The sequence below is a fragment of the Gorilla gorilla genome, chromosome 1, assembly GCF_029281585.2.
Source record: "Gorilla gorilla gorilla isolate KB3781 chromosome 1, NHGRI_mGorGor1-v2.1_pri, whole genome shotgun sequence".
In the NCBI taxonomy this organism is placed as follows: domain Eukaryota; kingdom Metazoa; phylum Chordata; class Mammalia; order Primates; family Hominidae; genus Gorilla; species Gorilla gorilla.
In genome coordinates, this window is record NC_073224.2 from 197,406,260 (window position 1) to 197,432,412 (window position 26,153).

At 38.6% G+C, this 26,153-nt stretch overlaps 1 protein-coding gene across 8 annotated transcripts in view; it reads right to left on the minus strand.

Annotated features, from left to right (window-relative positions):
- CCDC30 (coiled-coil domain containing 30) overlaps positions 1-26,153 on the minus strand; it is a 193,284-nt gene that overhangs the window by 119,255 nt on the left and 47,876 nt on the right. For 3 of the 8 annotated variants that reach the window (XM_055393012.2, XM_055393051.2, XM_063699728.1), the window contains one exon: positions 587-712. The exons of 4 other annotated variants lie outside the window; for them this stretch is intronic. In XM_055393012.2, the coding sequence (XP_055248987.1) occupies positions 587-712 (126 nt within the window). Of the gene's footprint in view, positions 1-586; positions 713-2,229; positions 2,331-26,153 lie in introns of all 8 variants that reach the window. One more of the 8 variants, XM_055393017.2, reaches the window with a different exon arrangement.

Here is a 26,153-nt window from a genome sequence, read left to right on the forward strand (position 1 = left end):
GAACACTACAACAATCAAACGTCTGCTAAATAAAGGACTCTTTGATTAGTGCTAGAACTCAGCTTGGAGAAACAACAGAGCTACCCCATTATTATTATAGAAACACATATTCTATAGTGCTATGGACTGAATTGTGCTCTCCCTCCCTATTCATGTTGTTGAAACCCTAATTCCCAATATGGACTGTATTTGGAGATAGATAGGGTTGATAAGGAGGTGATAAAGGTCAAATGAGGATATAAGGGTGGGGCCTTAATCCAATAGGGTTAGTGCCTTTATAGGAAGAGGAAGAGACACCAGAGCTTGCTCACTCTGTCATGTGAGGACACAGCAAGAAGGTGGCCATCTGCAAGCCAGGAAGAGAACCCTCACCAGGAACTGACTTGGCTGGCACCCTGATCTTGGACTTCCCCTCCTCCATAACTGTGAGAAAATAAAATTCTGTTCTTTGAGCCACCTAGTCTGTGGTATTTGGTTATGGCAGCCCAAACTGAGACATACAGTTATACTTTATTTAAAAATGATAACATGAAATCCCTAAATTAGAACTACAACAAGAAGAAAACAGCTTCCTGAATGGTAATACCTCACTTTCAACTTTCAAGGCCTTCTCTGCAGTGTCAAGACCAGATGCCAACTGCTTCTCTCTCTCTCTCTCTTTTGACCACTCACTTTCAAACATTTCATTTTTTTCTTGGCTCATTTTCAGGATCTGTAAAAAGCATTTTACATAATTAATTTTATATATAATAGCAGTGTTTCCTACAAATTCTGATAATAACAACTTTCTAACTCAATAATGAAATCATCCAGGGGATTTATGAACCTAGGAAAACTAGTTTATAGCTCATAAGATACGTTTTTCTCTCTAAGCCTTAATTTACACAATGGTAAAATGCAGTAACACTTGTTCTACCTACATTATAGCCATCACAGTAGGACTAAAATGTGATTTTGAAAGTATTTTATAAAATTTAATCACTTATCAAATATAAGGCATTATTGAAATCTTTCCAAATTATTTGAAAATAATAAAAATTGGAGTCATAATGATGACAGCTACTTTATATTGAGGACTTACCACATGTCAGAGACTATGGTAAGTATGTTAGATGCATTATTTCATTTTGTTTTTCTAGGACCCCTATGAGATTGGAATTATTATTACATTATTTTTACAGTGGAGACATGTGAGGCTCAGATATGTTACATAATTTGTCCAAGTTCACACAGTCAGTACTGGGATTCTAAGTCAAGCCTAACTTAAATCTCTTACTTTTAATATCTACTCTATTCAGCCTTGCCAAAGTGAATTTTCTGTTATGTACAAAAACCTATTAGGAGATAAAATTGAGATCAAAATACAACTTAGGAACACAACAAAAACTGAGCCAATTTCTTTGATGAGCACACTATCACCAAGCAGCAGACCCCTCTCCATTGTTTATTTTTTAAATTTTTTAAAAATTATATATATAATATATATTTTTTATATATTATATATTTTATATATATATATATGGTAGTGATGGGATTTCACCATGTTGCCCAGCCTGTTCTCAAACTCCTGGGCTCAAGCGATCCACTCACCTCGGCCTCCCAGAGTGCTGGGATTACAGGTGTGAGCCACCGTGCCCGGCCGACCCCTCTCCATTGTAAAAGCCAACCTGTCAAATGAACTAATTGCACATTTGGTTTGGCCAGTCAGGAAGCAGCTGAAATTGGCACATCTGTATTTTGTAACTTGGGAAATGCAGAGTGGTATGTAGGAACAGCCCTCCCAGTCCTGTTCTACCGGTTTCCAACAATGGCATCCCGAGCTAGTTACCTCACTTTTCTTAGCCTTAGTTCCTCATATTAAAAATACAGATAATGATGCCTGGACATATATGGGCTCCTCACTTATAGAAAATGCTCTGTATGTGGCAGTTTATATTATTATTGGATTGTTCCAAATTTTTACATTCATTCGTTAGTAAGGCAATACCTTTAAACCATCCTTATAATTTCAACATACCAGTTTATCCTAAATACATTAGTAAATGGGCTCCTTACTGATTGAGTACTCCTGGCAAGGTTTTCTGTAACCACTGGTCACAATCATAGGATGTATATTCCTAGAAGTGTGCTTTCTCCTTTTGCCTGTTTTCAGTGATTCTTGAGCATCCTTATGGTGTCTGCCTTACCTCTATTAGAAAACGTAACTGAAAATTATCCCTTTTTTCTTACCTCATTCAAATCTTGTACTTTGTCTCTTGATCTTTTGTACTGGTTTCTCTTCTATCTTCCTATGTTACTGATAATTCAGGCTCTAACATGGAAGCCTCAATCTAAATAAATCACCAGTTACAAAATGTCATTTTAAAAAATACTGAAAAAAAGCGACATTTCTTAAGCATCTTCTTCTGAGGTAGTAGCCCTGAAATCGCTTCCTAGCAACAAGTTTCACCTCCTATCTGGTCTTGGATCCTTAAGAGATTTGCTTTATTATGGATTTGAGACTTTGCTGTTGTTTGGTAGCTGAGCCAAAGGGAACAAGTATTAGAAAAATACACTACAGAATCCTGATTGTTCTGAATTAATCAAACTACTAATTTACCTTTCTTATGTTTAATGTCATTAAAACAGAAATAACAATCCCAAGCTGATGAGTTAGAAAGAATGGGGAATGCTATTAGAAAAATGGATACTAAAATCCTAGTGTAACTTTTATAATTCCTCCTGTCCAGTGGTAGGGACAAAAGACGTAGTCAAGAATCATGTCAGCTTAGCAGCACTGCACAAGGAAATGGAGAAGAATAAATGTTTTTTTTCCCAGAGTACCTTCTCCCATCAGCCACCATCTGCACTGCTGAATATTTTTTCAAATTCACACATGACATGCTGATGCATTCAACACTCAAGGCAAGAATTCCTTTAGCCCCACCCTTATGGCACCTGAGATGCTTCAGTACAAAGTAGAAGAAACATCTCAACTCTTAAATATGGACCCCCCCTCATTTTCTTTGTCTTTTCCTAGAGTAAGAATGTCATGTATTTCAATGCTATAATTTTTAAAAGATACCTTTCCCAAAGAATATATATTTAAAATTTACCATAATTCGTGGCACATTGAATATAGTTACGCCTTTAGGCAATTTATATACTTAATGAGCCCAGTAACCAAAGTTTAAAGCAGAAAAACACATGAAAGGGGCAGTAAATAATGTGAGAGATGAGCAATAGGATACAGAGATCTCTGAGTAGCTGAGGGAGCCTACCTCACCTGCCAGCCAGCAGTAAGCAAAGAGGACTATGACTTAGCATGGGTAGCCACCAACGACTCTGGAGATGGTGTAACAGCTCAGAATTTTCCACTTTCAATGTTCTACTCTCTGAAAGGTGGGGATCACCTAATGCTCTGAACTAAACTGTGCCTCCCTGCATATAGTATGACAAGTTTTATTGTCGTCCCACTGTGTGCTTGCATTGTGCTGCGCCCTCTCACAGGCACAGTCAAATGAAAAGATGAATGCAGGCACTGTAGAAAATAAAATACTGCCTGGTCATCACCTGTAGGTGGAGGCGGTTTATGTGCTCAGTGCTGGGTATGCTGTAGCCCTCATGAGTTATAATAAGTCCCCTATATAAATCTCCTCTATAAGTTGCCCCAAGAGTTGTTATGGTGTAGAAAATGAGCCCTGGGGCCAGATAAACCTGGATCAGCTCCTGGCTGCAACAATTACTTTGGTCAAGTTCCCTTAAGTTCTCACAAATATGTAATGGGAATACTCCTGCTTACTCTGGGGAGGGCTGTGTAAAATATGACAAGGTTTCTCTTCAACCAACCTGATTAATCCTTTATTCTTTAATTCTCAATACCCCTCCACCTCTCTTTCTTCTTCTTCTTTCTTTTTGCTTTTACTACATGCCCAGGCATGCCACAACACCAGTGACATTATCAACACCAGCTCACATTCCTTTCCTTATTTTTTAAAAAACTGACTCTCTAACTTGCCACAGACAACCCCTTCCCTCTCTCTCCTCTCTCCCTTACGTGCCCACCTTATCTAAAAAAAAGTTTAAATGTTTATCCAATCAAGTCTAGCTTAAATTATACAGTCCAACCCCACCCAGTGGGGAAAGGGCACAGGGACAAGATTTACGTCAAAACTAAAAGCTTTTGGCCGGGCAAGGTGGCTCACGTCTGTAATCCCAGCATTTTGGGAGGCCGAGGCGGGTGGATCACGAGGTCAGGAGATCGAGACCACAGTGAAACGCCGTCTCTACTAAAAATACAAAAACAAAATTAGCTGGGCGCGGTGGCGGGCACCTGTAGTCCCAGCTACTTGGGAGGCTGAGGCAGAAGAATGGCGTGAACCCGGGAGGCGGAGCTTGCAGTAAGCCAGATGGTGCCACTACACTCCAGCCTGGGCGACAGAGCGAGACTCCATCTCAAAAAATAAATAAATAAATAAATAAATAAAAACTTTCACCCTCCTTTACTGTATATGCTCTCATAACGACCAGCCATATGGGCGGCACCCCCCTGCACAAAAGTAAATTTGCTTTGCTGAAAAATCCTTTATCTAAGTGCTCATTTTCCTTACAACTCCAAGGTCTATTTCTAACGCTGTTATTGGGATTAAATGAGATTATGTTTGTTAGACACCTAGAACAGATCATGACACATGATAGATGCTCAATATATTGTGGCTATTATTTTCCTACCAGATACCTAGCATTTCTTCTATTTTAAGCATGTTCTCTGAGAACACGTGTAATAACAGCACTAAGATGGTCTATTTAGTGATAAGTCTGTCTCCATAGAGAAATGGGTAAGGAACACAGTTACATCTTGAGAAGAGTGCTTGATATAAGGGAATGATTTCCTAAATTATTTTTCCTTTTTAAGTCACAGGACTCCCCTCTCCCCTTTATTTTCGGAATAATTCTTATGGAAAAGCCCTTTACAGAGTTCCCAGAAGTGGAGATTTCTCTGACTGATGTGGAGGTAGAAGACCCACAGCTTTCTATTTATGGAACATCAAAGATCCCTGGAACACAGTTTGGAAACTACGATGGCAAAAACATTAAGTCTTGTTTTGTTTGTTTTTTAAGAGACAGGGTCTCACCATGTTGCCCAGGTTGATCTTAAACTCCTAGGCTCAAGCAATGCTCCCACCTTGGCCTCCCGAAGTGCTAGGAATATAGGTATGAGCCACTGCACCCGGCCAAAACATAGGTCTTGTAGTTAGGTTGAGATTTGAAATCTTGACTTTCACATTTTACAAATCTGCGATCTTGGTTTTCTCATCTGTAAATCAGGGTGAACAATACCTGCCCTCTCTGAATTTCTGTTAAAATAAGTTATGTCAAACCCCCAGGAGAGTCATTACAACACTGTAGAGACTCATATATTAGTTTCTATCTGTATTTGACAGGGTTCTTTGGAGAAACAGAACCAACAGAAGATTTTATATATATATAGTATAATTTCACTATCATTCAGGCTGAAGTGCAGTTGTATGATCACAGCTCACTGTAACCTCTGTCTCTCAGCACAAGCAATCCTCCCACCTCAGCCTCCTGAGTAGTTGGAACTACAGGCACGCGCCGCCACGCCTAGCTAATTTTTGTATTTTTTTGTGGAGGTGGGGTTTTGCCATGTTTCCCAGGCTGGTCTCAAACTCCTGGACTCAAGTGATCTACCTGCCTTGGCCTTCCAAAATGCTAGGATTACAGGTGTGAGTCATTGTGCCCAGCCCAAAAATAATGTTTAATCAGGTATCTGGGCATCCCAAACCTCAGTCAAGTTGACATATGAAGTTAACCAGTACACCATCTATGCTAGTTCATTCTTGCATTTATAATAGTATAAAAAACTACCTGAGACTGGATAATTTATAAAGAAAAGAGGTCTAATTGACTCACAGTTCCTCAGGCTCTACAGGAAGCATGGCTGGGGAGGCCTCAGGAAGCTTACAATCATGGCAAAAAAGGGAAGAGGAAGGAGGCACGTGTTACATGGCCAGAGCAGGAGGAAGAGAGAGAGGGTGAGGTGCTACACACTTTTAAACAACCAGATCTTGTGAGAACTCACTCACTATTACTAAAACAGCAAGGAGGAAGGTGTGCCCCCATGATCCAATCACCTCCCACCAGGCCACTCCTCCAACATTGGGGTTTTTATTTAATATTACAATTCGACATGAAATTTGGGTGGGAACACAAATCCAAACAATACCACCATCTTTTTACTTCCTTTTTGTAAGAAACAGAAAATAAAGTACAGCAGTCCCCCTAATCTTTGGAAGATATGTTCCAAAACCTCCAGTGGACACCTGAAACTCCCAATGGTACCAAACCCTCTATACAGTCCTCCCTTGATATCTGAGGGAGATTGGTTCCAAGATCACTGAAGGTACCAAAATCCATGGATGCTCAAGTCCCTCATATAAGATGGTATAGTATTTTACATATAACCTATACACATCCTCTCATATACTTTAAATCATCTCTAGATTACTTACAATGCCTAATATAATGTAAAAGCTATGTAAATTGTTGTTATACTATTTTTAAAATGTTAAATTGAGAGATGAGTCTCATTATATTTCCCAGGCTAGTCTCAAACTCCTGGGCTCAAGCAATCCTTCTACCTCAGCCTCCCAAAGTGCTGGGAGTGAGCTACCATGGCCAGCCTGTTCTATACTTTAAATTTTATATTATTTTATTGTTGTATTGTTATTTTTTATTTTAATATTTTCAACTCATGATTGGTTGAATTGGGAGATGTGGAACCTACAGATATGAAGAGCCAACTGTACTGTTTTTTCCATGTATACATAACTAAGATAAAGTTTAATTTGTAAATTAGGCATAGTAAGAGATTAGCAAAAATAATAATAAAAATATACTGTAATAAAAGTTATGTGAATGTGGTCTCTCTCTAAATATCTTATTGTACTGTACTTAACCCTCTTGAGATGATGTGAGATGGTACAATGCCTAAATAATGAGGTGAAGGTGAATGACTTAGGCATTATGACATGGCATTAGACTACTACTGACCTTCTGATGATACTTGAAAAGTAGAGTCATCTGCTTTGAGTGATCTTGGATCACTGAGCCATGATGATGTCCATGGTTGCATGTCAGGAGCAGGCTGACTAATGCCCATGACTAATGGGTATACAGTGTGTATGTTGTAGGTGCACTGGTCGAAGGGATGATTCCCATCCCAGCAGGACAGTGTAAGATTTCATCATGGTACTCAGAATGGTTCACAACTTAAAACTTATGAGTTGCTTATTTATGGAATTTTGCATTTAATATTTTCAGTCTGCAGTTGACTGCAGGTAGCTGAAACTGTGGAAAGCAAAACTGAAAATAAGAGGGAACTACTGTAGTCAGCGATAAGGAAGGAATGACTGAAGGAAACAACCCATGCCAGGAATAGCATATTACTAGGTCAAGATCTGGAAACAAGTTAATGGGAATGGGCTGTTACTCCTTACCTGCTGACTACAGCACTCAGTTCACTTAATTCCTGTGCTGAAAATGATCCTTCAGTTAATACTTGTTGCTATCACCATCACCTGGCTGCCAAACACCATCAAGAAATCTTGAGGCTTTTCCTTCATGAAAGATTAAGAGAGAACTTGGAAGGCAAAATCTTTCTTTAGGAAATGATTTTAGAAGGTCATCTAACTCTAATTGATTATTACTAACTGAGACCATTTATTTATTTATTTATTTTGAGATGGAGTTTTGCTCTTTCACCCAGACTGGAGTGCAGTGGCATGATCTCAGCTCACTGCAACCTCTGTCTTCTGGTTTCAAGCTATTCTCCTGCCTCAGCCCCCCAAGTAGCTAGGATTACAGGCGCCCGCCACCACGCCCAGCTAATTTTTGTATTTTTAGTATTTTTGTATTTTCACCATGTTGGCCAGGTTGGTCTCGAATTCCTGACCTTATGATCCGCCCACCTTGGCTTCCCAAAGTACTGGGATTACAGGCGTGAGCCACCGCAGCAACTCATTTTCCAGTTTTAAAGATTTCTACTTGCTAACATCTTTAAAAAGAAGAAATATTTACAGTGTTCATTAGTCCAATCCAGCTTGCTTTATGTGGGATGATGTAAGTGAAAGGATTATTAGAGTCAATATAAAGCTTTATTTTCTAATTTTAGAAATCCACACAAACTTCAGTCTCGATGACAAGGAAAAGAAAACTGGTTTACATCACAGCTTAGAGGATTGAGATTAGACACACATACACAATTCTGGTACTTAATGTTAAACGTTAGGGAAAACCGTGTGATCTTTTCTGAACATCTTTTGAAATAAAACAGATGCTCATTTATCCAGAATGTCACAGATAACATTTGTCAAAGAGGGAGGTAGATTAACCAGGTATTCTCCAACGATCTTCTCCAAGCATAAGTTCTACAATACAGACAGCCATGTGGAGGTACACCACTGATACCTCCCTTCAAAAAAGTACTTGCCTCTCTTCCCAGGTAGCCTCCAGTGAATGACTGAGCATGGTGGGAATATTAAGGCCCGCCCAATTCTGCCCAATGTGTAATTCCTCTACAGGTTATCAATATTCCAAAATCATCTGTTGGGCTGGCAGAGACTTTCTCAGAGCTACACTACAGTTTGAGGCTCTTCCTACCCAATCAATCTTCCTTCTTTCTCCCTCTCATTTAACAGATGTCAGACCTGCATTGTGATCTGAAGGCTTTCCCTGGCCATGTCTGCTCCTTACCTTTATATTTCACAGATGCCCCCTCAATAACTCTTGAAATTCTATGTTCATCTTGGGGCCTGCTTCCCATATCAAGCCTCCTTCACACGGATATATGAATGACAGAGCAAGGTGTGGGCCACAATTGTGGTCACCATGAAAGAAAAAAGAAGTCAGAGTTTAAGCCATTCTCACATAGGTAGTCTTTTGAAAAATATTTCTCTTTTGGAAGACAACTTATCAGAGCTAGCACACCTATTCTATGTTCCAACTGGTTTGTTCTAGACTTCAATGCCACTAGAAAAGGTAAAAGAGGCCGGGCGCAGTGGCTCATGCCTGTAATCCCAGCACTTTTGGAGGCTAAGGAAGGTGGATCACCTGAGGTCAGGAGTTCGAGACCAGCCTGGCCAATGTGGTGAAACCCCATCTCTACCAAAAATACAAAAATTAGCTGGATGTGGTGGTGGGCACCTGTAATCCCAGCTACTCAGGAGGCTGAGGCAGGAGAATCACTTGAACCCGGGAGGCAGAGGTTCCAGTGAGTCGGTATCGCGCCATTGCACTCCAGCCTGGGCGACAAGAGCAAAACTCGGTTTCAAAAAAATAAAAAAAGAAAGAAAGAAAGAAAAAGAAAAAAAAAGAAAGAGTAGAGAAGATGAGGTTAAAAGATTAGAAAACACAACTACCCTCCTTCCCAGACACCACAGGAAGGAGCAATTCTCAACATCATTAATCTTTTTCCTAGAATGTGGGAAGGAAGAATGGGAGGTTAGTGAGATTTGCATAAGAGATTCAGTCTGCTTTTCTTTATGTTTTGTTTGAAAAATTTGACCTTTTAAAAACTTTAGTGTTACATGTGTACAATAGTTTCCTTCAGTAATTCTAAAGAAAATGTTATCCTGTTAAATAAAATCACCTTTCTTCTTATTGATTTGTTTGTATGTTTACTCATTAATTCACTCAATGATTACTGAGTACAAAATATGCCTTCATTCTTTGCTGAGTCCTAGGGACATTATTATTCTCATTTTACAGGTAAGGAAGTTAAGGACAGAGAGCTAAGTAATGTGTTCAGGGTCACAATGTAGTTGATAAGAGCTAGGATGTGAACCCAGGCAGACTGGTTCCAAAGTGTGCTCCCAACATCTAAACTAAAGTTGCTTGATCACATCTTTCTGTGTTACAAATACCCCTGTGGTCCTATCCTAGTAGAATGTCACAGTGGGAAAGCACAGATATGCAAGCAGATAAGTTACCCTGTAAAGTTATCAGCTCTGTAGTAGGGGTGTACAACAAGTACTGAGGCAGTCAGAGGACATTATGTATTGACCCAAATCCTTATACTTGCAAGAAGTTTTACTAGAAACACATGTATTTATTTTCAGGTTACCTTCCTGGTCAGCTTTACACCCTTCAGAGTAGTTATTTTGAAAAATGATGAACACAAAGTATGTTGGAAATCCATGTTTAAAATCACCTCTGAAATGGTGAACACACGCAAAAAAACAAAAACAAAAACAAACCCAGATAATAAGTAATCATCTTTCTGGGAAAGGTTGATTTTTAGGGGGAACATTTAATATGTTCAGATATTCAGAGACAAATTTGAAAATTTACTTGTGTAACAGTTTGGGGGAAGTTTCATTCTATAAGACAAACTATCTTATGTAACTATGCAGTCAATTTGTAAAGAAAAATTTAAAAATAGTTTTTATCCAATGCATGTGGCAAACATGACTAAAGCACCCCAGGAAAACTGTACTGAAGGAGATACAATATTAGGGTAGATAAATTTTGGTGTATTCACTTAAAAAAAATAATAAAAAAATGATTTTAAACCACAGAACATTAAGTGTAGAGAGTCATTCCCTCTGTTACAGAGGACAAAAACCTTGGAGATCCATATTTAAAAGATCAATTTCTTTAGCACCTGGAAAAGAGATCCAAATAAAAACAAGGCCTGGGAAAAGGATATGAATTATTCAGGTAGTCAAGCAGAGATAGTTCTGGGATGATATCATTTGTATGATTTGACAAAATGAGCCAGAACTTAGAAAGTACTCAGCGAGAAGAAAACGACCTCAAAACCCAACACTCCAACAAAAAAATAGACATGAAAAACAGGTCATGGAAAAAGAAAAAAAGGGCCATGATGGAATAATGAGGATGAGATTTTCCTCACCCTTACACGTGGAAGAGTGGAAAAAAACTTATAAAACAACTCTTCTCAGACACTTGACAAGAGACATTAGGGGACTTTACTCCACTAGAGATGGGTGGAAATTAGGTGACACTACAATTGCCAGGGATTTCTGCCTTGAAATACTTTCTAGAGTGTGGTGATATGAGGGAAATCCTGTATAGAGCATAGCAATCTTGTGGAATTGAGGAGACAGAGAAAGGAGTTCAGAAAGATGAAATGGCAGAAATACGTGGGATAGAGTACCACAGAAAAGGGAGCCACACAGAGAAAAGAACTGCAGAAATCTGCAGTTTTTCAAGTCTTTCCTGAATACTGAGCCACACATGAGTAGGGCAAAACTCCACAAAGATAAGTAAAGAACAATGAGAGAGCTGTAAGAACAATTCTCAGAGGTCAGCAGGGTTGGGAGATGTTTGAGTTCTGATCAGCTAGATCAGAGAGTCCTTATTGAACACCCAGGGTCACACCATAAGAGTAGGACTATTCTAGCCCTAGAATAAAAGTTCCTATAAATCTGCCCTAAGGAAGCTTAAAAACAATCCAGAAAGAATTAAGCTATTCAGCAAGTAACTTAACCTACTGTGAAAACAAAGTTTAATATTATTTAAGCAAGACAATAAAATTCAGTCCTCAACAATATAAAATTCATAATGTCCAATATCCAGTAAAACATTATTAAACCTTCAAAGAAACAAGTGCAACACAACTAGGAAAAAAATCAGTGAATAGAAACAGACCTAGAAGTGGCAATGTATTTTTTAAGAGACCTAATGAATAAAAGATAAAAGATATTCAAAAAAGAACTAATGAAATTTCTAGAGATAAAATTTTCAGCACTTTAAATGAGTGATTCATGGGATGGGATTAAAAACACAATAAACACTACAGAAAAAAAATGAGTGAACTTGAAAACAACAATAGAAATTATCAAACTAGAACAAAGAGAGAAAAACTGGGGAAAAAATGAACAGAGCCTTTGTGAAAATACCAAAGGATGTAAAACACATGTAGTTGGATTACAGAAGTGGAGCAATACAAAAAATTTTGAAGAAATGAAGAAATAATGGCTAAACTTTTTCCATATTTGAGGAAAACTATAAACTCACAGAATCTAGAAGCTCAAATACTCCCAAGCAAGATAAGTACTAAGAAAACCAAGAGAAACTGTAATCAAACTGCTAAAAAAATTTCATAAATGCCAGAGAAAAAAGAAATAGTAAATATAGAAAAACAAAGATAAGAATGACTATGAGCTTGTCAAAAACTATGAAAGCAAGAAGACAAAGGAATGACATCTATAAAGTATTGTTAAAAGAAAGTCAACTTAAAATTCTATATCCAGTGAAAACATTCTTCAAAAATGAAGGCCAGGAGAGATGACAGATTGGGAAACACCAGAAATCTGTCTCTCCACCTAAACAATAATCCTGCTGGTGGCATCTGTCTGATACAAATATTTTTGAACTCTGGAGTCTATTAAATGCTTGAAACTTCTAGAGGAAAGGGTTGGATGGTAAATTGCTGTTAATTTCTATCAGTTTAAGCTCTTAGCCCTGCAGCAGCCATCTCCTCTCCTCCACCCCTGTGGCAGGCAGTGTGCATGAGTTCCTGGAACAGCTTGCATGCAACGTGTGGGAGTCAAAATGGACAACAAGGATGCTTTCCTTTAAGTATTGGGGATTTGTGTTCTGATGGGTGATTGCTGCTTTCGCTCATGTAGGTACAGACAGAGTCAGGTGGCCATTGTTTTTGCACCTCCACCCATTGTTGCAAGCCCCTCCCCCTCTGGCAGAGGTGACATTCAGGAGATTCAAAGGGCTAGCATCCTTTTTCTTCTCTCCTTAATTTTTCTCTTTTTCCCTTTTTGGAAGCCAGTCATTAAAGAGCAGAACATTTGAAAGCAACTGCATATAGAGAGGAAACTGGAAAATCCACTGCATATGATAAGGGAAAGGCACACACTCAGAAAAGACTCCAGAAGACCTTAAGCTTATACATCAGGCTAATGCCACAACAATAAAAAACAAAACAAAATAAAGCAAAAACAGCAATCCCTGGGAGGGTGGCGAATCTGATTTCGAGAGTTACCACATTAGATTCAGATGTTCAATTTTCAAGAAAAAAAAAATACAAAGAAACATGAAGGTGTGGCCCATTTAAAACTTAAAAAAAAAAAAAGAAAACAAAACCAACAGAAACTGTCCCTGAAAAAGACCATATGGCAGATCTACTACACAAAGACTTTTAAAAAACTATATTAAGGAAGCTTATGGACACATGGAGAAAGTCAAGAAAATAATGTATGAACAAAACAGAAATATCAGGAAAGAGATAGAAAACCTAAAAAGAAACAAAAAGAATGTCTAGAACTGAAAAGTACAACAACTGAAATAAAAAATTCACTATAGGGATTCAAAGGCAAATTTGAGCAGGCAGAAGAAATAATCAGTGAACCTGAAGATACGACAATTGAAATTACTGAGTTTGAGGAACAATAACAACAAAACAAAATTGAAGAAAAGTGAACAGGGCCTAAGGCAGCTGTGGGACATCATCAGGTGGGCCAACATACACACTGGGGAGTCCCAGAAGAAAGAGAGGGCAGAGAGATTATTTGAAGAAATAATGGGTGAAAACTTCCTAAATTTGATGAAAGGCATGAATACAAACAACCAAGAGGCTCAACCAACTTGAAATAAGATGAGCTCAGAGACGACCACACCAAGACACATTATAATCAAACTGTTGAAAGACAAAACCAAAAGAAAATGTTGAAAGCAGCAAGAGAGAAGCAACTTATCACACACAAGGAATCCTCAATGAGATTAACAGCAAAATTCTCCTCAGAAACTTTGGCAACCAGAAGGCAGTGGGCTGAAATATTCTAAATTCTAACAGGAAAAAATTGTCAGTCAAGAATCCTATATCTGGCAAAACTGGTCCTTCAGAAATGAGACAGAATTTAAGACATTCCTAGGTATGTCTGGGGAAAAAAGCTGTAAAGTTGTTTACATTATACCTGCTATTCAAGAAATGCTAAAAGGAGTCCTACAGGTTGAAATGAAAGGACAGTAGACAACAACCCAAAGCCATATGAAATTAATAAAGATCTCAGTAAAAGTAAATACACCGGCTATTATAAAAACCAGTACTGGCTGGGTGCAGTGGCTCATGCCTGTAATCCCAGCACTTTGGGAGGCTGAGGTGGGCAGATTACCTGAGGTCAGGAGTTTGTGACCAGCCTAGCCAACATGGTAAAAACCTGTCTCTACTAAAAATACAAAAATTAGCCAGGTGTAGTGGTGTGCACCTGTAATCCCAGCTACTCGGGAGGCTGAGGTGGGAAAATCACACACTCCAGCCTGGGCAACAGAGTGAGACTCCATCTCAAAAAAAAAAAGGAAAAAAAAGTAATATTGTAACTATGGTTTGTAACTCCACTTTTTGTTGTCTACATGATTTAAGAAAGAATATATTTAAGAAAATTATTGGTCTAAAACTAGTATTATTGTAACTTTGGTTTATAACTCCACATTTTGGCTTCCACATAATTGAAAAGATTCATTTATTTTTTAGTTGTTAGTTTATGTTTTTGGAAACACATTTGTACAAAGATGTAATTTTGGGACATCAAAACTGAAAGGGATAGTGATGGCTGTAAATGAGCAGAGTTTTTGTATGATACTGAAGTTAACCTAAAGAAATTCAATTTAGAGTATCATAACTTTAAGATGTTAAATGTAACTTTCACATTAACCTTAAGTAAAATAGTTACAGAATATACACAAACGGAAATGAGAAGAAAAGTAAAGTGTTTTACTATCCAAAGTCAACTAAACATAAAAGGGTAATGCAGGAAATAAGTGGGGGAAGCTAACAAAGCATATAGAAGACAAATAGCAAAATGACAGAAGTAAGACCCCCCTTTTCTGTAATTATTTTAAATGTAAATGGATTAAACTCTACAATAAAAAGACAGAGATTGGCAAATTGGATAAAAAAAGTCCAACTACAGTTGGCTCTCTGCATCTGTGGGTTCCGTATCTGCCATTTCAACCAACCCTGGATTGAAAATATTAAAAAAAATAAAAATAACAATATGACAATAAAATGCAAATAAAAATGATACAGCATAACAACTATTTATACAACACTTACATTGTATTAAGTATTGTAAGTAATCTAGAGATAATTTAAAATATATGGGAGAATGTGCATAAGTTCTATGCAAATACCTACACCATTTTATATAAAGGACTTGAAAATTTTGTATCTGTGAGGGGTCCTGGAATAAATCCCCTTATGATACTGCAGGATGACTGTATATACAGTCTAAAAGACAAAAGTAGATTGAATGTGAAAGAATAAAAAAAGACATTTCATGCAAATAGTAACCAAATTAGAACAGGGAAATTACTACACTATACTAATATCAGACAAAATAAACATTCAATTTCAAAAAGGTTACAAAATATTGTAAAATATATTATATATTAATAAAAGGCTCAATATAGTAAAAATATATCATAATTATACATATTTTGGCAAATAATAAGACCATCAAAAAACAAAAGAAAAAATTTACAGAATTGAAGGGAGAAACAGACTGTTCAAGAATAAATGGAGTCAATACCCTACTCTCAATGATGTATTAAATAACCAGACCAAAAGTAGGTAAGGAAATAGAGGACTTGAACAACACAATAAGCCAACTAGAGCTAACAGACATATACAAGATGCTATAACCAACAGCAATAGCTTACACATTCTTCTCAACTGCACACAGGACAATCTACAAGATAGATCATATGTTAAACCACAAATTAAGTCTCAATAGATTTTAAAAAACAGATATCATACAAAGTATCTTCTCCAACTGAAACAGGATAAAGTTAGAAATTAACAGGAGGAAAACAGAAAAATTCACAATTTGTAGAAACTAAACAACACACTTTTAAAAAACCAATGGATCAAAAAATAAGTCACAAAGAAATTAGAAAATACTTGGCCAGGTTTGGTGGCTCATGCCTGTAATCCCAGCACTTTGGGAGGCCGAGGCGGGTGGATCATGAGGTCAGGAGATTGAGACCATCCTGGCTAACGTGGTGAAACCCTGTCTCTACTAAAAATACAAAAAAAAAAAAGTTAGCCAGTCGTGGTGGCGGGCGCCTGTAGTCCCAGCTACTCCAGAGGCTGAGGCAGGAGAATGGTGTGAACCCGGGGGCGGAGCTTGCAGTGAGCCAAGATTGCACCACTGCACTCTAGCCTGGGCAAAAGAGCGAGACTCCGTCTCAAAAAAAAGAAAGAAAAAAGAAAATACTTAAAGATGAGGCTGGGGGCTGGGTGCGGTGGCTCACGCCTGTAATCCCAGCACTTTGGGAGGCTGAGGCAGGTGGATCACAAGGTCAGGAGATCAAGACCATCCTGGCTAATACAGTGAAACCCTGTCTCTACTAAAAATACAAAGAAAAAAAAATTAGCTGGGTGTGGTGGCAGGTGCCTATAGTCCCAGCTACTTGGGAGGCTGAGGCAGGAGAATGGCATGAACCCAGGAGGCGGAGCCTGCAGTAAGCCACGATCACGCCACTGCAATCCAGCCTGGGTGACAGAGTGAGACTGTCTCAAAAAAAAAAAAAAAAGATGAGGCCAGGCGTGGTGGCTCATGCCTGTAATCTTAGCACTTTGAGAGGCCGAGATGGGCAGATCACGAGGTCAGGAGTTTGAGACCAGCCTGACCAACATGGTGAAACCCTGTCTCTACTAAAAATACAAAAATTAGCCAGGCGTGGTGGTGCATGCCTGTAATCCCAGCTACTCAGGAGGCTGAGGCAGCAGAATTGCTTGAATCTGGGAGGCAGAGGTTGCAGTGAGCCAAGATCATGCCACTGCACTCCAACCTGGGCAACAGAGTGAGACTCTGTCTCAAAAAAAAAGAAAAAGAGAAAAGAAAGAAAATACTTAAAGATCAATGAAAATGAAATCATAACACACCAAAACTTACCAGATACAGAAAAAGCAAAGTGAAGGCGGGAAATTTGTAACTGCTTACAGTAAAAAATAAGAAAGATCTCAAATCAATAAGCTAACTTCACAACTTAAAGAACTAGAAAAGGAAAAACAAAACAAACCTGAAGGTAGCAAAAGGAAGGAAATAAAGATTAGAAAAGAGATAAATGAAAGACAGAAATGAAAAATAATCAAGAAAATATACAAAACGCTTTGTTCTTTGAAAAGATCAACAAAATTGACAAATCTTTAATTATATTTACTAAGAAAAAAGAGAGAAGACTCAAATTATTAAATTAGGAAGTGAGGGCATTACAACAGATACTAGAGAAATAAAAGTGATTTTAAGAGTGTACTATGAATAATTGCATATCTAGAAACTGGATGACCTAAATGAAATGCAGAAATTTCTAAAAACATGGCCAGGCATGGTGGCTCATGCCTGTAATCACAGCACTTTGGGAGGCTGAGGTGGGCGAATCACAAGGTCAGGAGTTTGAGACCAGCCTGGCCAACATGGTGAAACCCTGTCTCTACTAAAAACACAAAAAAAATTAGCCAGGCATGGTGGCAGGTGCCTGTAATCCCAGGTACTTGGGAGCCTGAGGCAGGAGAATTGCTTGAACCCAGGAGGTGGAGGATGCAGTGCTGAGACGGCATCATTGCACTCCAGCCTGGACAACAAGAGAGAAACTCCATCTCAATAAAACAAAACAAACAAACAAACAACAAAAAAGAAATTCTAAAAACACAAAGTCTACCAAGACTAAATCACAAAGAAACAGAAAATCTGAATAGACTAACTAGTAAGAAGAATGAATCAGTAAGTAAAATCTCCCAACAAAGAAAAACCCTAGATCTGATGGCTTCATTAGTGAATTCTACCAAACATTTAAAAAAGAACTAATATCCTTTTTCCCAATGTTCCTTTAAGAAAATGAAGCGGAAGAAATACTTCTTAACACATTTGAAGAGGACATAATTACTCTAACAGCAAAGCCAGATAAAGATACCACAGGAAAAGTAAACTACAGGCCAATGCCCCTTAAGAATGTTGATGAAAAAATCCTCAACAATATACTAGCAAATTGAATTCAGTAGCATATTAAAAGGATTATAAACCATGACCAAGTAGAATTCAGTCCTGGAATGCAAGGATGGTTCAACATATGAAACTAAATCAACGTAATACATCAGGTTAACAGAATGAACAGAAAAACACCCATATAATAATCTCAGTTGATACAGAAAAAGCATTTAACAAAATCCAACATCCTTTCATGATAAAAACACTTAACAAACATGGAACAGAAAGAATCTGCTTCAAAATAATAAAATCCATATGAAAAATCCACAGTGAACATTATACTCAATGGTGGAAAGACTGAAAGCTTTTGCTCCAAGATCAGACAAGGATGCCTGCACTTGTTATTTCTATCCAACAAAGTACTGGAAGTCTTAGCCAGAGCTATTAGACAACAACAACAAAAAAAATAAAAGGTATCCAAATTGAAAAGGAAGAAGTAAAATTACAGTTGTGTATTGTTTAATGACAGGAATACATCCTAAGAAATGTGTCGGTAGGTGATTTTGTCATTGTGCAAACATCATAGAATGTACTTACACAAACCTAGATGGTATATCCTATTACACACCTAGGCTATATGGTTTAGCCTATTGCTTCTAGGCTACAAATCTGTACAGCATGTTACTGTATTAAATACTATAGGCAATTAAACAAAATGGTATTTGTATATCTAAACATATCTAATCAGAAAAGGTACAATGAAAACACAGTATTATAACCATATGGGACTACTGTCACAAATGTAGTCCATTATGCTGCATAACGATATCTCTGTTTGCAGATTATATGATCTCATAAGTAGAAACCTAAATATTTCACCAAAAAAACTTCTTAGAGCTAATAAATTCAAAAAGTAGTAGGACATGAAGTCAACACACATAAATTAGTTGCATTTCTATACTCTAACAATGAACAATCTGGAAAGGAAATTAAGAAAACAATTCTATTTATAATAGCATCAAAAAGAATGAAATACTTAGGAATTAGCTTAATGAAGAGAGGTGAAAGACTTGTACAATAAAAGATAGAAAACATTGGTGAAAAAATTAGGAAGATGAAAATAAATGGAAAGACATTCATGTTCATGATTGGAAAACTATTGTTACAATGTAAATACTATCCAAAGCTATCTACAGATTCAATATAATCCCTATCAAAATTCCAACAATATTTTTTGCAGAAATAAAACAATCCATCCTAAAATTTGTACAGAGCCTAAAGGGACCCCAAACAGCCACAACAATCTTGAAAAAGAAAAACAAAGTTGGAGGACTCACACTTTCTGATTTCAAAACTTACTACAAAGCTGCAGTGTTCAAAACAGTGTCATAATTGAATAAAGACAAATATATAGACCAAGGGAATACAATAGACATCCCAGAAACAAACTCTCGCATATTTGATCTTGCATATTTGATATTTAAATGTTTGGTAGAATGAAGCCATCAAGTCTAGGGCTTTTCTTTGTTGAATGATTTTCAACAAGAGTGCAAAGACGATTGAGGAAAGAAAGTTTTCTAGTAAATGGTGATAAAACAGAACATCCACATGAAAAAAACTAAGACACTTACCTTACACTATTCACAAAAATTAATTCAAAAAGGATAAAAAGACCTAAACACAAGAGCTAAAACTGTAAAATTCTTTTGCAGAAAACTTAGGGGGAACTCTCCATGACTATGGATTTGGCAATGATTTCTTGGATATGACATCAAAGACACAGGCAACAAAAGAAAAATTTAAAAATTGTATTTCATAAAAACTAAAAACTTTTGAATATGGAAATAACACTACTGGCCAAGTGTGGTGGCTCACACCTGTAATCCTACCACTTTGGGAGGCCAAGGTGGGAGGATTGCTTGAGGCCAGGAATTTGAGACCAGCCTGGGCAACACAACAAGATCCCATCTCTACAATTTCTTTTTAATTAGCTAGGCATGGTGGCATTTGTCTTTGGTCCTAGCTACTCAGGAGGCTATGGCAGGAGGATTCCTTGAGCACAGGAGTTGGAGGTTACGGTGAGCTATGATCTTACCATTGCACTCCTGCCTGAGTGACAGAGCAAGACCCTGTGTCATAAATAAATAAAATAACACTGTCAACAAAGTAGAAAGGCAACCTACGAAGTAGGAAAAAATATTTGCAAATCATGTATCTGATAAGGAATATTAACATCTAGAATATACAGAGAACTTTAAAACTTATAAGAAAAACCAAACCTAATTCAATAATGGGGAAATAATTTAATAGATATTTCTCCAAAGAAGATAAACAAATGACTAATAAACACCTCAAAAGATGCTAACATTAATAATCACTAGGGAAATGCAAATCAAAACCACTATGAGATACTACCTTAGTCCATTTTGTATTGCTATAACAATACCTGAGCTGGATAATTTATAAAGAAAAGGGGGTTATTTGGTTCATGCTTCTGGTGGCTAGCAAGTTCAAGACTGAGCAGCTGCATGTGGTAAGGGCCTTATGCTATTTCAGCTTATGGTGAAAAATGGAAGAGGAGCAGACAGGAGCAAGAAGAGCACGTGGAAAAAGAGAAGGCAAGAGAGAAACCAAGGAAGTCAGATTCTTTTTTTTTTTTTTTTTTTTGAGATGGAGTCTTGCTCTCTCGTCCAGGCTGGAGTGCAGTGCAGTGGCGCAATCCCAGCTCACTGCAACCTCCACCTCCTGGGTTCAAGTGATTCTCTTGCCTCAGCCTCCCGAGGAATTCATATTCTTTACATAAACTAAATCTTGCAAGAGCAAGACTCACCCCCACAGGAAGGCCTTAATCTATTCATGAGGGATCTTCCCCATGACCCAAACACCTGTCACTCGGTACCACCTCCCAATACCACCACACTGGGAATCAAATTTCAACATGAAAAGGAGTTTTGGCAGGGACAAGCCATATCCAAACCATAGTACCACTTCACACACTTAGGATGGCTACCACGAAAAAAACAGAAAGCAACAAATGTTGGCAATGATGTGGAGAAATTAGTATGATTCTACACGGTTGGTGGAAATGTAAAGTGATATAGTTCCTGTGGAGAATAGTATGACAGTTCCTCAAGAAAAAGTAGACACAGAATTTCCATATCATCTGACAATTTCACTTCTGGTTATATACCCCAAAGAATTTAAAGCAGGGATGCAAATATGTATTTGTACATCCATTATTTACACTAGCTAAAATGTGGAAGCCACCCAAGTATCCACTGACAGACAAATAGATCAGCAAAATGTGGTATATACATACAATGGAATATGATTCAGCCTTAAAAAAGAAGGAAATTCTGACACATGCTATAACATGGATGAACCTTGAAGACATCATTCTAAATTAAATAAGCCAATCACAAAAAGATAAATAGTACATGATTCCCCTTATATGAAATATCTAGAGTAGTCAAAATCATAGAGACAGATAGTAAAATGGTGGTTTCCAGAGGCTGGATGCAGGGAGTATCTTAGTCCCTTTGGACTATTATAACAAAATACCATAGACTAGGTAATTTACAAACAATAGAAGTTTATTTATCAGAGTTCTAGAGGCGAGAAGTTTAAGATTAAGGTGCTGGTAGGTTTGGTGTCTGGTGAGGCACCTTTCTGCTTCCAAGTTGGCACCTTGTTGCTGCATTTTCCAGAAGAAATGAACACAGTGTCCACACACAGTCTCATTTCAACCTCAAGGCCTTTCACAAAAATGCTAAATGCCATTCATGAGGGCTCTGCCAAATCATCTCCCAAAGGCCACATCTCTTAATACTGTTGCATTCTAGTTACCATAACAAAATCCCACAAACTGGGGTCTTAAAACAATAGAAATGTATTATCTCACAGTTTTGAAGGCCAGAAATCTGAAATCAAGGTATTAGTAGGGCCATGTTCCTTTTGAGACTCTGGGTAGCATCATTTCTTGACTCTTCCTAGCTTCTGATGATGGCTGCTTATTCTTGGTTTTTTTTTTTTTTTTTTTTTTTTTTTTTTGGCTTGCAGCTGCATCATTCCAGTCTCTGCCTCTGTAATCACATGGCATTCTCTCCGTGTATGACTGTCTTCACATGGCATTTCTTCTTGTTATAATTGTACCAGTCATATTGGATTAAGGCCCACCCTAATTAACTCATCTTAATTTGATTACTTCTTCAAAAGTACTATTTCCAAATAATGTCACATTTACAGGTCCTGGGGGTTAGGACTTCAATATATTTCAGGGTAGAGGACACAATTCAACACCTAAGAGGCCAAGCACAGTGGCTTATACCTGTAATCCCAGCACTTTGGGAGGCCAAGGTGTGTGGATCACCTGAGGTCAGGAGTTCAAGACCAGCCTGGCCAACATGGTGAAACCCCATCTATAAAAAAATACAAAAATTAGCTAGGTATGATGGCAGGTGCCTATAATCTCAGCTACTTGGGAGGGTGAGGCAGGAGAATCACTTGAACCTGGTAGGCTGAGGTTGCAGTGAGCTGAGATCTCGCCATTGCACTCCAGCCTGGGCGACAGAGCATGACTCCATCTCAAAAACAAAAACAAAAACAAAACACACAAGAGACTAATATACAAAATATATAAAAGAGCTCCTGAAACTCAACAAAAAGAATAAATAACTCCATTAAAATTGGTAAAGGATTTGGAAAAATTTTCACCAAAGAAGATATGCAAATGGCTAACAAGCACTTGAAAAGGCAGATACTCAGTATCATTAGTCATTCAGGAAATATAAATCAAAACCACACTGAGACACTACTTCACACCAGCTAGGATGGTTATAATAAAAAAGAAGGATAGGTGTTGGAGAAGATGTGGAGAAACTGCAACCCTCATACATTGCCGATGAGATGTAAAATAGTACATCTTCATTGGAAAACAGTCTGGTAGTTCCTCAGAAGGTTAAATGTAGAGTTAGCATATGACCCAATAATTCCACTTCTAGGAATATCCCCAAGAGACATGAAAACATATGTCCATACAAAAACTTATAAATGAACATTCATAACAGCATTATTCATAATAATCACAAAGTAGAAACTATCAAATGTCCAATTGATGAATAAATAAACAAAATGTGATGTATATCTGATATAGCTTGGATATTTGTCCTCACCAAATCTCATGTTGAAATGTGATCTCCAATGTTGGAGGTGGGGCATTAGTGGGAGGCATTTTGATCATGAGGGTGAATCCCTCATGAATGGCTTAGTGCCCTCCCCACAGTAATAAGTTCACATGAGATATGGTTGTTAAAAAGAGGCTAAGCCCTTCCCCCTCTCTCACCATGAGACAGACCTACTACTTCTTTGCCTTCAGCCATGACTGTAAGCTTCCTAAGGCCCTCACCAGAAGCAGATGCCATCATTATGCTTCTTGTACAGCTTGCAGAACTGTAAGCCAAAATAAACCTCTTGTCTTTATAAATTAACCAGCCTCGGGTACTCCTTTATAGCGACATAAAATACACTAATGATATAGGAGTTAAAAAGAAATTATTTAGGCAGATTTTGAGGGTAAGGAAGTCCTCATTAAGGTTTTACTTTTCATGAAAAGCACCCCCAAAACCATTTTCTTTTCTAACAAAGAGCAGTCTGTAAAATTGAGCTGCAGACATAGACAAGCAAACTGAAAACTTGCACGGGTGAATGCCGGCAGTTGTGCCAATAGGAAAAGGCTACCTGGGACTAGGCATGATCAAAATGGCGGCTCCATCTTCCCTTCTCTTTGCCAGCCACATGTACAGTAAGGAGCAGACAAGATGGCACTGGCCAAGTAGAAAACCCATTTGCATATTAAGATCAGGGTGGGGTGACAAACCTTCCCCACACACTATGTAAATATTATACCTGGTCAGAACAATCTGTTGGCCCCACATAAGTCAGACACTGCCTTCTCAATCCTGCCTATAAAATCTGCTGCAGTCCGCTGCAGGCCAGCTTTTCCCTTTCAGATGCCCCTCTCTCACACAAGAGAGAGCTGCTCTCCTCTCTCCTTTCTTCTGCCTATTAAACTTTCCCCTCCTTAACCCACCCATGTATGTCCATGTCCTTAATCTTCTTGGCATGAGACAATGAACACTGGATATTTCCCCAGACAATGATGCTGCTTCACTTGGGGGCTCGTCCAGGATCAGAACAGGAACAGAAGGTATAACCATCAGAGTGGTAAGAATGGGAGCAAATCTCAAATCTGTCCTTTAATTTTGAGGTTCTTGGCCTCCATTTTAGAATCAAATCAAACTAAATAAAAAATACTGGGCTCCCATCAACCATTTAAAAACACGGTTAGTGTGGCTGCCAGCCTTACAAGACACAGGGGTGAGGCGTACTGAGGAGAACATGGAGAATCCCCCAGAAACCACGGGTTGCTGGGCATGTTGGCCATGTTTGAATGAGTTACTTTTCATGTTGGGCCTAGCCACCGCATGGGGCTGAGTGAGGTCCTGAAACAACTGAGGATTTCTGGTCAGGGCAACAACCTGCTATTATCCAAAGGCTTCTGGACTAATCCCAGCCTCTGACTGCTTGACTGGGTGTTGGCAAAAAGGATCTCCAGCTATCCTGTTGCAAAATTTCCTTCTTTTCTATCCATGGTTGCCATGTCTCCTATCCTCTCTCTGTGTGCAATATGCAGGAAGTTTTACAGCTCAGGGAAGTGATCCTGTTAGGCAAGATCAGGAAATTCTATAGTAACAAAGGATATAACTCAGGGGAATGCTGTTGTGATTTTCTAGGATCAGAGGGTCTCCCCCAACCCGCCACAGTGAGGTCACTCCCTGCCCTTAGTCTGGAGAGCACATGGCATTTCCAGGTCACTCTCTGCCTTTGGTCAGGAAAGCATATGGCATTTCCAGGTCTGTTGGGAATGGGCCCCCAAATCTGGCCATAAATTGGCCCCAAAACTGGCCATAAACAAAATCTCTTTGAGCAGCACTGTGACATGTTCATGGTAGCCTTGACGCCACACTGGAAGGTTGTCGGTTTACCGGAATGAGGGCAAGGAACACCTGGCCCACCCAGGGTGGAAAACCGCTTAAGGTGTTCTTAAACCACAAACAATAGCATGAGCGATCTGTGCCTTGAGGACATGTTCATGCTGCAGATAACTAGCCAGAGCCCATCCCTTTATTTCGGCCCATGCCTTTGTTTCCCGTAAGGAATACTTTTAGTTAATCTATAATCTATAGAAACAATGTTTATCACTGGCTTACTGTCAATAAATATGTGGGTAAATCTCTGTTCAAGGCTGTCAGCTCTGAAGGCTGTGAGACACCTGATTTCCCACTTCACACTCTATATTTCTGTGTGTGTCTTTAATTCCTCTAGCACTGCTGGGTTAGGGTCTCCACGAGCAAGCTGGTCTCAGACAGGTCACTCTCTGCCCTTAGTCTGGAGAGCACATGGCATGTCAAGGTTGTCAAGGTCACTCTCTGACCTTGGTCTGGAGAGCACATGGCATTTCAAGGTCAATAGCGCCACCTAGAGGAATAAAAATCCTCTCCATGAGGCACAATGTGGTCTCTTTGCCAAATTCTCCTCCCAATTCTGCTCCCTTTTTGCACCAATATACAAAAAATCAGGCTCTATGACCCTTCTGTAAATGGGAAAACTCTGCTTTTGACAATTAGGAGTTCTAATTGGCCACAAATGGCCTCTGGCACCAAATTTTAGTCTTGACACTGTCCCATCGGCAGGAAAAATGCCATTTGGTCCCTGTGTTCTTTTAAGGCACCTATTCTACCTCCAATTAGAACAGTACTTAAATAGTAAGGGAATTTTAGGTCCAGAAGTTAACTGGAACCATTCTCTAAGGGGAAACGCTTTAGCATGGGCCATAATAGTAGGATATAGAGTTCAATCTAGTACCCTTTCTCCATTAAAGGGGCCTTGTCCAAATGCAACTATTACATAGTATTTCCTGAGATCCATCTTTGAGGGAGCCATGCAGATCACATAAGTCTAGGAAGTCAAAGGGAAATCACAAGTGGAGGACTACAGTCACATGGGTAATCGTAACTAATCCCAGTTGCTTAGTTCCTCTGGTTCCACAACTGAGGGTCATGCCCGCAACCATGGGTGGCACATCTAACAAGGTGCTGGGACCCAGGAACCAAGGAGGGAAAACAG